Consider the following 15680-nt stretch of genomic DNA (forward strand, 5'->3'; position numbering starts at 1 on the left):
ACGTCACGTAGGCGCCACTCACTGAAGGCTTTCCCCGCCCACCCGGGCTCCGCTCTTTCTTTCCGGAGCTGGCTAAGGAGTAGGCGCCATCATGGTGAGCGCGTTTTGGGGCGTTTGGGGTTCGACCATCCGCTGCCATCCGCTGCAGTCTCGGGCTGGGGACGTTCCAGAGGGAGGCAGGGATCCCCTGGTGTCTGAATGAGGCGACTCCTGTGGTTGGGAGCTATTTGGGGGGCCCGAAGACCATGGATGGGAGTCGTATCAACCTTCCGCCCCTCCTGTACTCCTTATGGCTCCCGTTTAATAGATGACCAAATTGGTCACAGTGCCAGTAAGTGGCGGAGCCGGATTCGGACCCAGGATTCGGAGCTGGTCCCACAGCCACGGTTGCCTGTGCTGCTTCTGGACCTGTCACACCCCAGCCTGAAAAGCTGTGTTCTTAGGGGTGTCAACCGTCCGGTGCCTGAGTTTTGGGGACCGGCAGGCCTCCGAGTCTCAAGCTCCTACCCACCTTATCATCTTGCTTTCCCGGCCTCTGCCCAGTTTGTTCATCTATTCATTTGGGGACACGATAATTTTGCTCAACTTAGTTTGGGAAGAAATAAAGAAGTGCTCGTCACAGGTCCTTGCACACGTTAAGTGTTGGCTAAATGGCTGCTATTAATAGTTAAGTAATTCTTTACGGCTCATGACAGTACAAAACATTTTCAGGAAAGCGAGTGGGGGTGTAGTGGAAATCGTGGGTTTTTCAAGTTTTTTATCACTAAACTGGGAAACTACTTCATAAGGTGGTTGAATTCAAAGAGATAGTGCATGAAAGGTCGTTGTAGGATTTGGTACACAGTAATTTAAAAAAGCGCGTTGCCATTATAATTTTACAATCTGCCCTGGGTTGAAATGTTTTTGGTCATGCTCCACGTGTGGGAGCGAGCTTTGGGAGCTGAAATAATACTGAGGTTTTTGAAAAACACAACTTGTAAAGAACCAAAAATTTGAGTTAATTTAGCTACTGTGTTAAGATCTCTCATGGTGTTGTATGCCGAGTGCTGAAAGCTTTTCGTGTAGAGTTTTACAAAGGGGTCATTTGAGGCTCGGGATTGTAAGTGATTTTTCCCAGGGGTCTCCCTGTGGTAGACTGGGATTTGTTGTCTCCAGAGACTGAGGCTTTAATTCTTAGAGGTAAGGTAAGGAATAATAGAAGGTTTATGGGCTGAGTAATCGGCCAGATCAGAGTTGAGTTCATGGTCTTCCCTTAATCCCTGCAGGGAGTTGACATCCGCCACAACAAGGACCGAAAGGTTCGGCGCAAGGAGCCCAAGAGCCAGGACATCTACCTAAGGCTGTTGGTCAAGGTGAAGCTGGGGCCCGAGACTTTCAGGCAAGGCCACCCCAGAACTACAAGTTCCAGAGTCTCTGCGAGTATTGGTTCCTTCCAGGGGCCTGCAGGGCAGGCTGGAGTCTGATTGTTTTCCAGAGATTCCTTCAGTGTTTTTAGTTTCTGGGTTTGTGTACAGTTTGCAGGTGTGGAGGGAGATTTTCTTGATCCCTGGCCAGGGCCTGGGCCAGCTCTCCCCCTTGGGCTTGACAGGTTGGGAGAAAGCCCTAAGTCCTTTGTTTGCCTCTTTGTTAGAAGGCTGGGAGGGAGCAGGGAGTGGGCTGCCCTGGGTTCTCATTCTCTTTCCTTCCCCTCCAGCTGTACAGGTTTCTGGCCAGACGAACGAACTCCACCTTCAATCAAGTTGTGCTGAAGAGGTTGTTCATGAGTCGCACCAACCGACCACCTCTGTCCCTTTCTCGGATGGTGAGGGACCAAAGCTGGGAACATAGCCAAACTGGGGGGCAACTGGATCATGTCTGGAACTGGACTTCAAGAGGAAGGGCAGGCTTGGAGCTTTGTGGTAGCAGCTGGCCATCACCTGGTTTAACCTCTACCAGTGGTGGGCACAGAGCTCTGATCCTCTGGTTGTAGGTGAATAGCAGCGGTTTTGGACTGGCTTGGCCTCATTTTCCTTCTCATTGGTTACCCGGTTGAGGGGGAGGTGTTAGAATGGCTTTATGAGGTCTTCCTGAGGTGTCATGTCATAGAGCAAGTCTTGTGTGTCAAACGCTTTCTGTAGGAGAGCTCTGTTAACAGTCTGAGGTGCATTCTCTTTTCTGGAGATTTTCCCAGGCTGGACCTGAGGTTAGGGTTGTGCTAGGTTTTTTGGTTTGTTCTTTAATTGAAGTATAGTGTTTTGAAATATTGTGTTAGCTTTTGGTGTGTAGCAGTGATTCAGTTATACATGTAAATACATACTCTTTTTCATGTTATTTTCCATTATTTGAGGATATCAAACATAGTTCCTTGTGCTATACAATAAGCCCTTGTTTGTTTTATTTTTTTTCTTTTTGTGGGGGGTAGTAATTAGGTTTATTTATTATTTTTTTAAATAGAGGCATTGGGGGTTGAACCCACGACCTTGTGCATTCTAAGCACCCACTCTACCACTGAGCTATACCACACCACCCTTATTTATCTATTTTATGTACAGTAGTTTGTGTCTGTTAATTCCAAACTCCTAATTTATTTCTCCCCATCCCTTTTCTCCTTTGGTAACCATAAGTTTGTTTTCTGTGTCTGTACGTCTGTTTTTGTTTCGTAAATAAGTTCGTTTGTATCATATTTTAGATTCTATGTATAAGCGATACGGTATTTCTTTCTCTTTCTGACTGACTTCACTTAGTAAGATCATCTGTAGGTCTATCCATGTTGCTACAAATGGCATCTTTTTTTTTTTTTTTTTTTTACGGCTGAGTAGTATATGCCTCTGTATACTATGTACACACACATACTTTACCCAGTCATCTGTTGGTGGACATTTAGGTTGCTTCCGTGTGTTAGCTATTGTAAGTAGTGCTGCTGTGAACATTGGGGTGCATGTATCTTTTCCAGTTAGAGTTTTCTTTGTATATATACCCATTAGTGGGATTGCTGGATCATATGGTAACTATTTTTAGTTGTTTAAGGAACCTCCATACTGTTCTCCATGTTGGCCGAGGCTTGTGCTTGTTTTGAGAGGTGTGCCATGGGTGGGTTTAGTCCAGTAGGCAAAGCTGTTGGTCCTCGGGATTCCTGGAGCAGTGGGATTGGACTAAACCACCAGAAGGGACTTACCTAATATGTATCTTCCCCCTCCCCACCAAGATCCGGAAGATGAAGCTTCCTGGTCGGGAAGGCAAAACAGCTGTGGTTGTGGGGACCATAACTGATGATGTGCGTGTCCAGGAGGTGCCCAAGCTGAAGGTGAGCGGGGAGGGGGCTCAGGAGCATGGTGAGTGGGTCACGAGCACAGGCTGAAGGTGAGGTCCTACAGACCTGGCTCACATCCTTGTCCTGCTGTGGGGCTGGTAGGCATCATGCCTGGATGGAAGTGGGGTTGTCATTAGCATATTGATGGCCGGTGTCCCTGGGCAAGCCCCTGCTGGCACCCTGTTGATGGTGCTGGCTCTTGAGCCAGCCAGTGTTCAGAGCTAGATTTCTCTGCCACTTTGTCATCTCTGGACAAAGCCCCGGATCTCTTCAAACCTCAGTTTCCTTCCATGTAATAGCTGCGGGTTGTTGCTGTGTTAAAGGAGTTTGTAGAAGTAAAGTGGTAAGAACAGCTTTTGTCAGCTCAGGAAGTGCCCTCTAGTAGTTGGTGGGGTTGGTTATCAGGCCGAGCAAGCAGTGGGACGCCTCTGCTGGGCCTGGGCAGCAGCCCTTACATTGCCATCTAGGGGACTCTGAAAATGCCTGTCCTCTGTGTCCCCCAGGTATGTGCCCTGCGAGTTAGCAGCCGTGCCCGGAGCCGCATCCTCAAGGCTGGGGGCAAGATCCTCACCTTTGACCAGCTGGCCCTGGACTCGCCCAAGGGCTGCGGCACTGTCCTGCTCTCTGGTGAGTAACACTTAGTGGCGCAAGACTGGTGGGGGTGTGTGACCACTGGCATTCTTTACCTTCCCAGGCCTGGGAGGTCAGGGGCACTGCTGCCCCAAATCAGCCTGAACCACCCCTTCCTTCCCCAGGTCCTCGCAAGGGCCGAGAGGTGTACAGGCATTTTGGCAAGGCCCCAGGAACCCCACACAGCCACACCAAGTGAGTATACCCAGCCCTGACTCCCCTGGGCCCCGGCCTGCAGGCCTAGGCCTTGCTGTGCTCTCATCTGCTTCTGTTTCTCCTACTTGTCCAGCCTCGGGCTTCCCTAGAACTCCCCACCCCATCTTACCCGCTCTTCCTTCGGAACTCGGCTTGAAGCGGTGTTCCTGGGGGTGTTGAGCTCCCTGTGTTCTTCAGGGCCTGTCCCCATCTTTCAGGCGGGGCTTGCATTTTGTTGAGTTTCTGGGGGCCCCGGGCCTAGTGCAGGTGCTGCAGCAGCCACTCCTGGCATCTTGGCTTCCTGCACTGACAGGTTTTTCCAGCAGCCGACTCGGTGTCACCACTGATACTCTTGGGTTGAGTGAGGCCCCCTTCCGGTGTCCCCCTGCTACTGTTAGAGCAAGCAGCACTGCTCTGAGCCCCCAGCTCTCAAGCAGGCCCTGACCGCCAGGGGGCATCCCTGTCTCCATCTGTAACGGGGGCCCGCGCTCACCATCCCTTCTCTCCCCGCAGACCCTATGTCCGCTCCAAGGGCCGGAAGTTCGAGCGTGCCAGAGGGCGACGTGCCAGCCGCGGCTACAAAAACTAACCCCAGATCTTGCCTTGTTATTAAAAATTGATTTTGGATGCTGATGGCCCTTTGTGTGTTCTTGGGGAAGGTTGGGGCCAGGGGGAGAGAAAGGATTGGAGCCTGCTAGTGAAAAAGTCTTTGTTTGGGCAATTGGATGCTGCACCTATATTGGTGGAGACCAGCCTCAGGGATGGAGCCCCTTCAGCGGTGCTGGGGCCGAGTCAGTGGATCCCAGGCGCCTGCCTGCCTGTTTCCCACACCAAGCCTGCCGGCGCCCTCTGGTGGAGTCAGTGTGTCTGGACCTAGCTGCAGCTGCACCTGTTGGGACCTCGCAGCTCCCCCCCCCATAAGGCCAAATCCCCACCCAAGAGCCAGGTGTTAGTGCACCTGCCTCCTCTCAGGATTAGTCATGCCGACTCTTAAAGCACCCTTGCTGTCCTCCCGGATGGGGTTGGGCGGGGCGTGGACAGGGAAGTATGGATGGGGTAGGCCCCTGTGGGAGGGTGTGCGTGGGAACAGGCAAGGTCCTCCCCTACCCCGAAGCCCGAGTGGCCAGCTGCTGTCCCCCAGGTGAGCAACCTGTTGAATGTGTTCTTGGGCTGGGACCTTCCCTTACACTCGTGTGGCTCCCCAGACCTCCGGGGACTTGGGTCGGCCCTCCCCCTGTGTTTGCTCAAGGGGTTGGGTTTCCCAGATCCCAGGCAGAAACCTGATGAATAAGGCAGGACAGCCGGAAGAACCGCAGAAACACAAGCAGGAAGTCTCCAGCTCCCTGATCTGACTCTGAGAAGGCAAGAGGAGGGGAAAGGGATGGAGACCTGGATGTGCTGGGGAAGCTGAGGGGGACGGGAGGGAGAGGAGACGGCCTGGCTTTTCCTCTCCTTTCTCTTTGCAGGGTTGGACACTGGTCTGGAGGAAAGGAGCTCCCTGGGTGCTGGGGTTGGAAGGAGGCGCTGCTGGTTTGCAGGGGTACAAGGTCCACAGACCAGAGGTTGGGTCAGGAGCCTCAAGGGGGCAACTTGGAAAGGGGACCAGAAGGGATGCGGAGTGGTCCTTGGCCAGGAATAAATGGGTGGTCTGATAACAGGAGAGAATGGGATTAAGGTAGCAGTCCCGACTGTAGGACAGACGGAGACGACTGGTGGCCCGGGAGACAGGCAGGGGCAGTAGCCTGAGGAACAGTGGCTAGTTAGTCGTGTCCTCAATGTAGATGGGCCGGTTCCATCGTAATGAAACCCCCTCCGAGGACATCCACCACTGGGGCAGCCCGAGTGGGTGTGAAGGTCTGGGGAGCAGAGTCCTCAACCCAGAGGAGACTGACCTAGTTCCCCAGCTGGGGAGGGGTGATGCCAAGACAGGGCTGGAGTGTGTTCTTCCACGGCTGAGAGAGGAGATCCAGAGAGGGCTTCCAGGATGGTCAGCCAGTGAGAGCTGGTGAGCCAGGTCGGTCGTCGGGAGAAACAGATTTGAACGGAGCCAGCTGGGAGCTCCTCCCAGCAGTCAGATACTGAGCTTGTCAGTTGGAAGCAATTAGTGTCTTCTAGACGAAGAAACATCCAGAGAGGGTTAGTCTGATGTGCCGTTGGCCAGGGGCAAACAGGCAGCCCGCCCTGCCTTTAATCAGGGACAGAGACGAGCAGACAGCCTGTGACCTGGAGATGGCAGTGGGGTCAGCCTGAGCCAGCTGCAGGGTCAGTTGGGGCATTGTAGAGCCAGTGGGCTAGAGTTGGAGGTCGTGTCGTGTAGCAGAGATGGGCAGCTAGTTGGAGACGGTGTCAGATGGTCAGCCTGACCCTCAGAGGCTGGCAGGACGCTCAGATGGCTGGTGGTCTGTTGGTCTGAACCCCAGATGGTAAGTAACCAGAGACAGCCAAGCCCTTGGACACCCAGCTTCACCGTCCTCTCACCTGAGTGGTCCGATGGCGGCCTCCCAGCTGGCGGCACTGGAAGGAACGGAGTCGGGCGCTGGGGGGCTGCCCCTCACCGAGGCCAGCCCCAGCTTCCTGTACTCCGAGGGCCAGCGGCTGGCGCTGGAGGCTCTGCTGAGCAAGGGCGCAGACGCGTTCGAGGCCTGCCTGCAGCGCGAGGGGCTGCGGCCCTTCCTGAGTGGAGATGAGGTCCGGGGCCTGGAGGCGGCAGCCGAGGACTGGACAGCAGCCAAGCAGGAGTCTGGCAGGGCAGCTGATGGAGCCACCACTGCTGACGGGGACTTGGGCAGCCTGACCTACTGGCCTGGACAGTCGGAGGAGCCAGTGCCCATGCTGCGGCTGGGCTGGCCGGAGGACTCGGCCTGGAAGGGTATCACCCGGGCACAGCTGTACACTCAGCCGCCTGGTGAGGGCCAGCCATCCCTCAAGGAGCTGGTGCGCCAGGAAATCCAGGCCGCCCACAAGGTGGGGGCCTCGGGGGCCTGGTGTCCCTTCCCCAGACCCCGTCATCCTCACCTGTGAGTGAGAGCACGTCCCCTGGCATGAGCCAGGCCCTCCTGGAACTTGCAAGTCCACACCTCCCAGCCCCTAGGACCTGGGCATCCACACTTCCGGGATCTCATCCTCACCCTCTTAGATGTGGTGTATTCTAGCATATTCCACCTTCTCCCCAAGACCTGGGTGCCTTAGGCATCCATGCCCCTTGGAACTAAATATGACCCACCCTGGTCTTGGCCATCTACCCTACCCCGCCTCCTTCCAGGGAGGGTCCAGACATCTCCCCTGCATCCCCCCAGCCTGTTCTTTATTTTTATTTCTTTATTTTTAATGGAGGTACTGGGGATTGAACCCAGGACCTTGTGCACGCTAAGCATGCACTCTACCAGCCTTTTTTAAAAACTTTGTGTGTGGGGGAGGTAATTGGGTTCACTTTATTTATTTATTTAGTGGAGGTACTGGGGATTGAATGCAGGACCTCAGGCATGCTAAGCACACACTCTACCACTAAGCTATATTCTCCCCACTCCCAGCCTATTCATTATTTAGCAATTTATCTTTTTCTGCTCCCACGCTAAGTGCTTTATATGGCTTAACCTCCATAATCCTCAGGAGGGCACCATTAGGTTGAGACTTAATGTATCCATTGAGGAGATGGGGAAACAGACATGGGAAGTTGTCTTTTGCCTGTAAGTGGCTGAGTGGGGATTTGAACCAAGGCCTTCTGGCCAGTGAGTGGGAGTTTATCTCCACTACCTTTTTCTGCGCACAAGATCTAAGCTCTCAGCATCCTCTGGTTCACAGAGCTCTCCTTGGTGGCCTGGCATGTCATCCCTTCCCACCCGGCATGCTGGGTGCTCCTGAGGACCAGGTGTGCAGCTGCCCACAGTGCCCTGTGGGGGCCTCCAGCCCCTGACCCCTGGAGCAGGGCTGCCCTGTAGTGTCACAACTCAGGGGACACCATTCACCATTGCAGATGTGTGATTTGTGATGACAGCTTTCCAGCAGTTAGAGGCCAGGATCTCAAGGAAGGGCTGGCTGTTTTCTCATTCACACATAGGCGCTGCATGAACAGCAGTGCGTGTCTGGGGGTCTCCCCCTCAGCCCCCCTAAACATCCCACAGAGAGCCTGGGCCCTTAAACCCCTAGCCCCCATAGCACCTCATCCCCAGAGCCCCACCCTCAGATTGTCCCCTGGGCCCCAGGCTCCACCACAGCCCCTCTTCCCCACCCCCCCAGCTGGTGGCTGTAGTCATGGACATCTTCACTGACCCAGACCTGCTTTCGGACCTGGTGGATGCAGCCACACGCCGCCGGGTGCCCGTCTACCTGCTCCTGGACCGTCAGCAGCTGCCTGCCTTCCTGACACTGGCCCAGCAGATGGAGGTGAACCCCTGGGCCACTGAGGTAGGGGCCTGGCCTGTGTCTGGGAGCACTGGGGGCAGCTGGGCCAGACCCTTCCATGGGGTCCTGGGTCATCGAGGTGGATGCCAGCTGAGGGTCCCTTGAGAGCTGATGCCCATGGCATGGGGAGCGGGGGGATCTCCCCATGCGGTCCCTCTGAGTTAGGGGTATTTCCAAGATACCCTGAGGCTCTGGGGAAGCTGGAACAGACCCTTCCAGAGAGTCATGGGCCACCCAGGTAGAGGCCAGGATCTCCAGGTCTGGAGGCGTCCTGAGCCCTTGGCACTGGGCGGGGCTTTGTGGGGTCGGCCTGAGCAGGGGGTATGCCTTCCCCACCCCAGAACCTGGACATCCGAGTTGTACGGGGCTGCAGTTTCCAGAGCCGCTGTGGTCGGCAGGTGAGCGGCAATGTTCGGGAGAAGTTTGTGCTGCTGGACAGCGAGAGGGTCGTCTCAGGATCCTACAGGTGCGGCTCCCCCCGACCATGCCACCGGTCTCCTGTCCCTAGCTCTCCCTCAGCATGTTCAGGCAACAGGTGGCATCCCCTTCTCTAGACTCTTTCCTCATCTGTAAAATGGGTCTAAACACCCGGCCCCGGAGAGTAGGTGTCCTGGAGCAGAACGAGCTGGCATTGGCTGGGTGCTGGGCTGTTCAGTGGCCTAGGGGTAAGTCTTTGTCTCTTTGACTATGTGTTCCCTTATCTGGAAAACTGGGCCCACAATTAGGATGTAGGAGTTTCAGAACCAGGGGGACCTGGATTGGAGTCCTAGCTCTGCCTTGGGTGAGTAACTCCACCTCTCTGAGCATCTATTAAAAAAAAAAATCAGAGCCAGGGTACAAATGGCCTGGCCCTCCGACCATTTCATCTCCCTCCTCTGCTCTATTTGTGGTCCCTGGAACCTGGCTCCATGACTTCTTAGCTCATGACCTTGGGCGGGTGCCTCCCACACCCCAAACCTCAGTTTCCCATCTGGACAGTGTGAAAATAGCTACTTCCAGTGTCCTCAGAGCAGCATGTGGTGGGGCGCTTGGAGTCCAGGGCTGGGTGGCTTGGGGTCGAATCCTTGCTCTGCCAGTTCCTAGCTGTGTGATTTTGGGCAACTGGCTTCACCTCTCTGTGCCTCAGTTTCCCCCTCGCCACTGTGGGATGATATCGTTAGTGCCTCTAGAGCAAGGTTTCTCAGCAGAGGTACTACTCACATTCGGGGCTAGGTGATTCTGTGTTGTGGGGGGCTTTCCTGGGCTGACCTGCAACCCTGCTCTCTACCCAGGAGATGTCAGTAGCTTTCCCCTTCCCCAGTTATGACAACCTAGTGTCTCCAGACATTGCAGCTGCCCCCTGAGGGGCAGAAGTGCCCAACTGATGACCACTGCTCTAGATTTGGGCTTCAGAATCAGCTGGATGACTTGTTAAAACCCTGATTTCTGGGCCCTACCCCTCTTCAGCCGGCCTAGTATGAGGCCCAAGAATTGGCATTTCTGGCAAGTTCTCCATTGATCCTGCCACTGCTGGTCCGGGGACCACACTTGGAGAGCCACCAGCATCCAGACTGGGAGGTTTTGAAGAGAACCTACCATCCCAGCTTCACTTGGAGATTCAGTGAGATACCGGTGCCTGGCATATAACATAAGAAGTGCTCCATGAATGTCAGCTGTCATTTATTATTATTATTACTTTTTTTTTAACCATATTTCATCAACTCTAAGGTGCCACTAAAGCAAGGAAGCTTCTTGTTGAAAATGTGAAAAGATACGCGTCTTAGAACCAACAAAATACAGTAGTCCAGCCGAACCCACTGGGCACGGGTCCCCACCACTAAATCAGGCCAGAGGATGCTTCGCCAAGCACTGGGCTCTGGTGGACAACCCTAGAATGGATGAGGCCAGGGCCACAAGAGGTTGTCCAGGGCCTCTGGCCATTTAATGGGGGAAGGGGGTGGAGGCAGGGGGCATGGGGAGCAGTGGAGCCGGGAGACCAGTCTTGAGCCCTGCCCTCCAGGTAGGTCACAGCAAATGTTGGAGCAGCAGCAGCAGCATGCCCAGCGCCAGGCCAGTGGTGGCCCCCGCCATCCAGCTGCCTGTGGGGTTGGGAGCCCCATTGCACAGGTGGCCGGTGCAGCAGTTGGTGACGAGGCTGTAGGTGATGCCCATGTAGCTGACGGGCTCCTCGCGGCCGCACGAAGTGGCCCGCGTGCAGCCTTTGTTGATGATGGGGCCAGCGCCCTGCGCCACCCCACGGCCTGTGAAGCAGTCCTCGTCATCGCCACAGCGCATGTGGGTACCGGGGCAGCTCAAGGAGTCGGTCAGCTCACAGAAGACGCAGTCCTTGGCGCCCGTCGTACCTGGGGGCAGAGCTGTCACCAGAAGCAGCAGCCAGCCAAGGACCATGGTGGCCTAGTGGCGGTGACGGTGCCCAAGCCAGGCCGTGGGCTTCCTGGACCTCCTGGAACTGCTGAATGACACTCCTCACGCCCACGAGACTTCTGCCCCTGGTTCTGGTCTCCCAGGGTCAGCACCCGGCGTGTCCTCAGTTCCCAATGCTCCGTGTCCCTCTCAGGAGCGCCGTTGTGACCACGGCTCTCAAGTCCTCGGGTCTCAGAAACTCCCCCGGGACAGAGACGAGCCAGTGGCTGCAGCCCGTCAGGAGTCTTTGTGGAGCGGAATGGGGTGACCTCACAGACCCTCTAGGGTTCCCACTGGCCGCTCTGGGGATGAGGTCATAGGTGGGGGAGGGGTGTCACAATCTCCAGGGCAGGCTGGGAGGGAGCGAGGACACCGCCTCCCCGCCAAGGTAAGGATGCTCAAACCCACCTTCACCATCCCGGCCGCACTTGTCCTCTCTGCTGGGTGCTGTAGCTGCTAAGGCACAAGATACACGGCCCAGGGTGAGCAGGGTTTTTTCAGATGGGCAGACCGAAGCTCAGGAAGGGAAAGTGGCATGTCCAAGGTCCCCGGAGCCAGGACTAGAGCCCAGGTTCACTTAATTCCAAAGACGGCATTTACCGAGCACCTGCCGTGGGCCAAGACCTGTGCTAGGGACTTTAAATCACAACCTCTATGATCACAGGAATATTAAGGGTGCAGCTGACCACGGCCCACAGGTTTTTGGTGCTGGGCACCTACTGGGCACTGTGCTCGACCCCATGTCCTCTCATTCTAATCTTCCTATGTTTTAGCTCCATATTACAGATGAGCAAACTGAGGCAGGGAGCAGGTGCACCTAGAGCCTGGCACATGGCAAGTACTTAATAAATGGCTGTCATTATAGGAAGCAGCCAAGTCTTAAAACAGTCCCTGAGAGTGTCGGAATCCTGTCTCTTTCCAGAGAGGGAAACAGAGGCATCTCTCGGTGGGGATGGGGCTGAGCCCAGGTTTAAACTCGAGTCTGATTCCGGATGATAATTTAAGTACCTTAACTCATGTCCTCACATCAACCCTCTGGGGTAGGTACTTCATTGTTCCCATTCTACAGAGGGGCATGTTGAGGCTGGAGAGGTGGCAGGACTTACCTGAGGTCACACAGCCTGCCCTGGGACCACTTGGAGGTGATGGGGGCTGGGTCAGGCCTCTGGGACCACTTGGAGATCCTGACCCCTTAATCTGTGCCCCTCAGCTTCACATGGAGTGACTCACGCCTGCACCGGGGCCTGGTGACTCTGCTGACCGGTGAGATTGCCGATGACTTCAGCCGTGAGTTCCGGACACTGTATGCGGCCTCCTGGCCACTCCCGCCCGCGCCCACCCCAGGACCCTTTGTCAGAGCCCCGGGGGAGCTGCAGCTGGCACACAGCCCGCACCGTGTGGCCCACCGCCGCTCCATGGCCCCCGCATTGCCGCCACCACTACCTGATGGCTCGCTGGCCCAGCGCCTGGCCGCCTGCCGGGTCTTCAAGGAGGACCGGCAGGAGAACCCAGCCATGCCAGGGCCAGCTCTCAGCGACATCCTGAGGAGCGTACAGCGCACCCGGACCCCCAGTGGCCCCCCGGCCCGGCCCAGCCGCTCTCTATGGGACCTGAGCCGCCTGTCCGAGCTGTCAGGCTCCAGTGACGGTGACAATGAGGTGAGACCTGGTGGCTGGTCTGAGAGAGAATAGCTGAGAGAGGATGGAGGCATCTGAGGGCCTGCCACGTGCCTGGCCCTGTGTAGGGGCAGGGAAAAGCAAAACTGCTCACTTCTGTTCATAACTGCATCGTCCACTTCCTGTACCCATACTGTGTGCTGGGCAGGGGAGCCCTGGGTTGCAGGGGCAGAGACCTCATGAGCCCTGGGCATGAAACCTGGCATGATTCTCCAACTCTGAGAGCCCAGGGTGGGTGAAGGGTGGAGACTTGCCCTCTCTGAACCTCAGTGTTCTCATCAAGGATGTGGGCTGAGTGACTGTCCCTATCCTCAGTTTGCTTGGGAGGAGGAGTCAATAAGGGTAGAACGAACTAGAATCATCATCATTATCATAAATTCCCCCAAATGGAATTTATTTTGCCTTCATGACATCCTTATCCCAGGTCAGTGAGGCAATGTTCATGCTCAGTTTTATGGCTGGGAAAGCAGAGGCTGGGAGAGGTTGAGCCGAACTTGCTCAAGGTCAAAGCAACAATCTTTTGTGGGCTCCTAGCCACGTGCCAGGCTCCAGGCCAAGCGCTTTCACTGAGGTGGTTAAATTTCACCTTTGCCACAACCCTACGAGGTAGGTGTGATTACAGCTCTCCATCCACTCCTTTCACTGATGGGGAAACTGAGGCACCAGGGAGGAATCAGAACTCAGCCCTGGTTGCCTCTCAGGCAGGGCTTTTAAATGCTCTGCTTGTTGGCTTCCTGGATTTGAGTGTCCTGGGGTGTTGGGGAGGGAATTAGGGGAGCTCAGCTGCTTAGACACTGGGGTTCTAACAGCCTGCCCCAACTCTCTAGGGGACCCTGGGCAGGGCATCAGTATCCCCAGCAGTAAAGCAGGCTGTGGAGAAACCAGTGGACCCTCCCTGGACGCAGGCAGACTTGTGGTCAGTCTCTTAGCGAGCTGTGCCCTCTGAGTCTGTTTCCTCATCTAACTGGGAGCTCAAGGCCTCTTCCGAGGTTGAGCAAGAAATGTCCCAGGAATCGCCTCCCTCAGTCTGTGCCAAGGGAGGGGCAGGGGCAAGGTCCTTACCTCTACCTGATCCTGAGCCGCCCTCACCCAGCATCACCTCCCTTGGCAAATATTTGCTCCCCCCACACAGGTGCCAGCTGCTTCCTGTTCCTTCCCAGCTGCAAACATGCCCAAGGGGACACAGCTCCTTGCCCCCTCTGTAGGTCTGGGGGGTCCCCAGCCTTCCTGCTCACTTCCTTCCTGGCTCTGGAGACTCAGGGGTCTTCTCGCCTCCCCGTGGAGTTCACCCCACCCTTCGTTCTCCCTCACCTCCCTCCTGTGTCATCTCTCGCCTTCCTGTCTCACCTTCCTTCTCTCCTTTCTCCCTAACCACCTTCTCCATCCTTGTTCACCCTCGTCTCTCTGCTCCAGCTCTGGGCCCCCAAGAGCCTCCTCTCACCTCCCTCTCTTTCCCTCCGCAGCACAAGAAGTCCCGGGGCTCCAAGGACACCCCAGCCAAGGCCCTGATGAGGCAGCGGGGCACTGGAGGGGCTCCCTGGGGTGAGGCAGACTCCCGTCCGTTGGCCTGGTCCCAGCCCTGGGGCAGCACCCTGTCCCCCATCCCTGCCCGCCGCCTCCACTATCTGTCCCCGACCCAAAGGAGGCTTGGTAAAGATGCTGCAGGCAAACTTCCAGAACCCAGAGGCATTCGGCAGCCAGACCAGGCCGCCCAGCCAGGAATCCAGGGGTGGCCCTGACAGAAGCCAAAGCCAAATGGGACTGGCCTGTCTCAGGATATTTGGACAACTGTCACTTGAAGCCCCTAGCCTTGCTATCATGCCTTGGACAAGGCTTCTGGCCTCAGTGTCCGGGAAGTGGAAAGGGGTTTTATTTTTGTTTTTGTTTTTTTTCACTTGTTCTAGACCGTGGGCAAGCCCCAGTGCCCACTCTAGACCTCAGTGTCACAGCCTAGAAAATGGGCAGAAAGTCTCCTCTGGCTGGGAGCTAGAACAGCACACATCCTTTTCCGGCTGGATCAGAACTTCTCTGAGGACAGGCCTGGCTGAGTGGCTCCCAGGCTGGAATTGTGTGGGGTGAAGATGGGGAGTCCCTGAGACAAAGGGGAAACTTCTGCACCCACCGTGCTCAGGAGCTGAGGATAAACTGAGCTTGGCCGGGGAGAGGAGAGAGCCCCATCCAGGGAGCCGCGCTGAATCGGGAGGGACTGGAAATCGGTGAGGACACACCTGCTGGGGAACAGGCCAAGGCCGTGGAGAGGGACCCAGCAGGAGCTGGGACTGTTTTGTGGGCACCAGCGGGTGAATTGTTGGGGCTGCCTTTTACCTCTGCCTAGAATAAAGCTGCTTCATGCCAGAAACTTGCATTTCCACAGCCTAGTGGGAGGCCCAGGAGTCCAGGTCCCCAGCCCCCTCCTCCCCCAAGGATCCAGGAGTCGCGGCCGCAGCACCCTCACCCTGGGGGAGTCGGGTGCCCAGCGCTGGCCTCTCTGCCCTACCTTTGCCTCTGGGCGAGACTTCTGAGTCACAGACTCCACCAGCGTGCCAGGTGGGTTAGAGGACCTCGTCCTCCCCAGGCCTCGGGTGGCCCCCAAGGGGTCCTCGCCAGAACCTCCGCGGTCCGCAGCGGCGCCCCGCCCGCCCTCGCGCGCCCCCTGCCGCCGGGACGCCACCTCCACAGCGCATCGTTGAGCCCGGGCAGGAGGGATGTGTTTATTTTTAGGGTGACGGGTGGGGGTGCTCAGAGGCCTGGCTTGGGGCTGGGCTGGGGTCCGGGCTGGGGTCGGGGTCCGGGCTGGTGTCTTCAGGGGCCTCGTCCCAGGGGAAGGTCGGCAGCCCCCGCATCTGCTCGCGGTAGACGCGGTCGAAGGCTTCGCTCTGCACCACCGTGAAGTGATTCTTCCAGTCACCACACACCCCTGGAGGGGAGGGAGGGAGGCCGAGGTGAGGAGCATCGTCCCTCGCCCCCAACATCCCAGCACCCTCTTTCCCACCTCCCGGGCTTTGCCCATGTTCCCTTTGCCAGAAGCACTGACCTTCCCCCGCCCCCCATCTCCATTTTGCCCCTTTACCTCCTCTGATGATGAC

The 15680-nt window shown here is 56.4% G+C and overlaps 4 protein-coding genes across 6 annotated transcripts in view; 2 read left to right on the plus strand and 2 right to left on the minus strand.

Annotated features, from left to right (window-relative positions):
- Nucleotides 1-23: 23 nt before the first annotated feature.
- RPL18 (ribosomal protein L18) lies at nt 24-4747 on the plus strand. Its single transcript, XM_010946901.3, has 7 exons — nt 24-94; nt 1266-1352; nt 1694-1801; nt 3185-3283; nt 3793-3916; nt 4045-4114; nt 4628-4747. Exons 1-7 carry the CDS (start codon nt 92-94, stop codon nt 4701-4703), a joined length of 567 nt encoding a protein of 188 aa, XP_010945203.1. The 5' UTR covers nt 24-91; the 3' UTR covers nt 4704-4747.
- Nucleotides 4748-5148: 401 nt separating this feature from the next.
- FAM83E (family with sequence similarity 83 member E) lies at nt 5149-14953 on the plus strand. Of its 3 annotated transcripts, XR_012508977.1 has the most exons (8): nt 5149-5255; nt 5380-5476; nt 5581-7078; nt 8351-8518; nt 8857-8981; nt 12129-12576; nt 13019-13200; nt 14058-14197. XR_012508977.1 is itself a non-coding variant. In XM_074369304.1 (7 exons), exons 3-7 carry the CDS (start codon nt 6605-6607, stop codon nt 14331-14333), a joined length of 1470 nt encoding a protein of 489 aa, XP_074225405.1. In that variant the 5' UTR covers nt 5163-5255; nt 5380-5476; nt 5581-6604; the 3' UTR covers nt 14334-14953. The 3 variants fall into 3 exon arrangements, 2 of the variants coding, with proteins under 2 accessions (XP_074225405.1, XP_074225404.1); XM_074369304.1 differs by lacking the exon at nt 13019-13200 and having other exon boundaries at nt 5163-5255; nt 8351-8497; nt 14058-14953; XM_074369303.1 differs by lacking the exon at nt 13019-13200 and having other exon boundaries at nt 5166-5255; nt 14058-14953.
- Nucleotides 10243-11254, minus strand: SPACA4 (sperm acrosome associated 4). The gene has a single exon (XM_010946895.3). It carries the CDS (start codon nt 10901-10903, stop codon nt 10520-10522), a length of 384 nt encoding a protein of 127 aa, XP_010945197.1. The 5' UTR covers nt 10904-11254; the 3' UTR covers nt 10243-10519.
- Nucleotides 14954-15280: 327 nt separating the features above from the next.
- SULT2B1 (sulfotransferase family 2B member 1) overlaps nt 15281-15680 on the minus strand; it is a 34467-nt gene continuing 34067 nt past the window's right edge. Inside the window, exon 7 of the mRNA XM_010947115.3 lies at nt 15281-15511. Coding sequence (XP_010945417.2) covers nt 15312-15511 — 200 coding nt within the window. The 3' untranslated portion in view covers nt 15281-15311. The remainder of the gene's footprint in view (nt 15512-15680) is intronic.

The sequence above is a fragment of the Camelus bactrianus genome, chromosome 9 (genome assembly GCF_048773025.1).
Source record: "Camelus bactrianus isolate YW-2024 breed Bactrian camel chromosome 9, ASM4877302v1, whole genome shotgun sequence".
Classification (NCBI taxonomy): Eukaryota; Metazoa; Chordata; class Mammalia; order Artiodactyla; family Camelidae; genus Camelus; species Camelus bactrianus.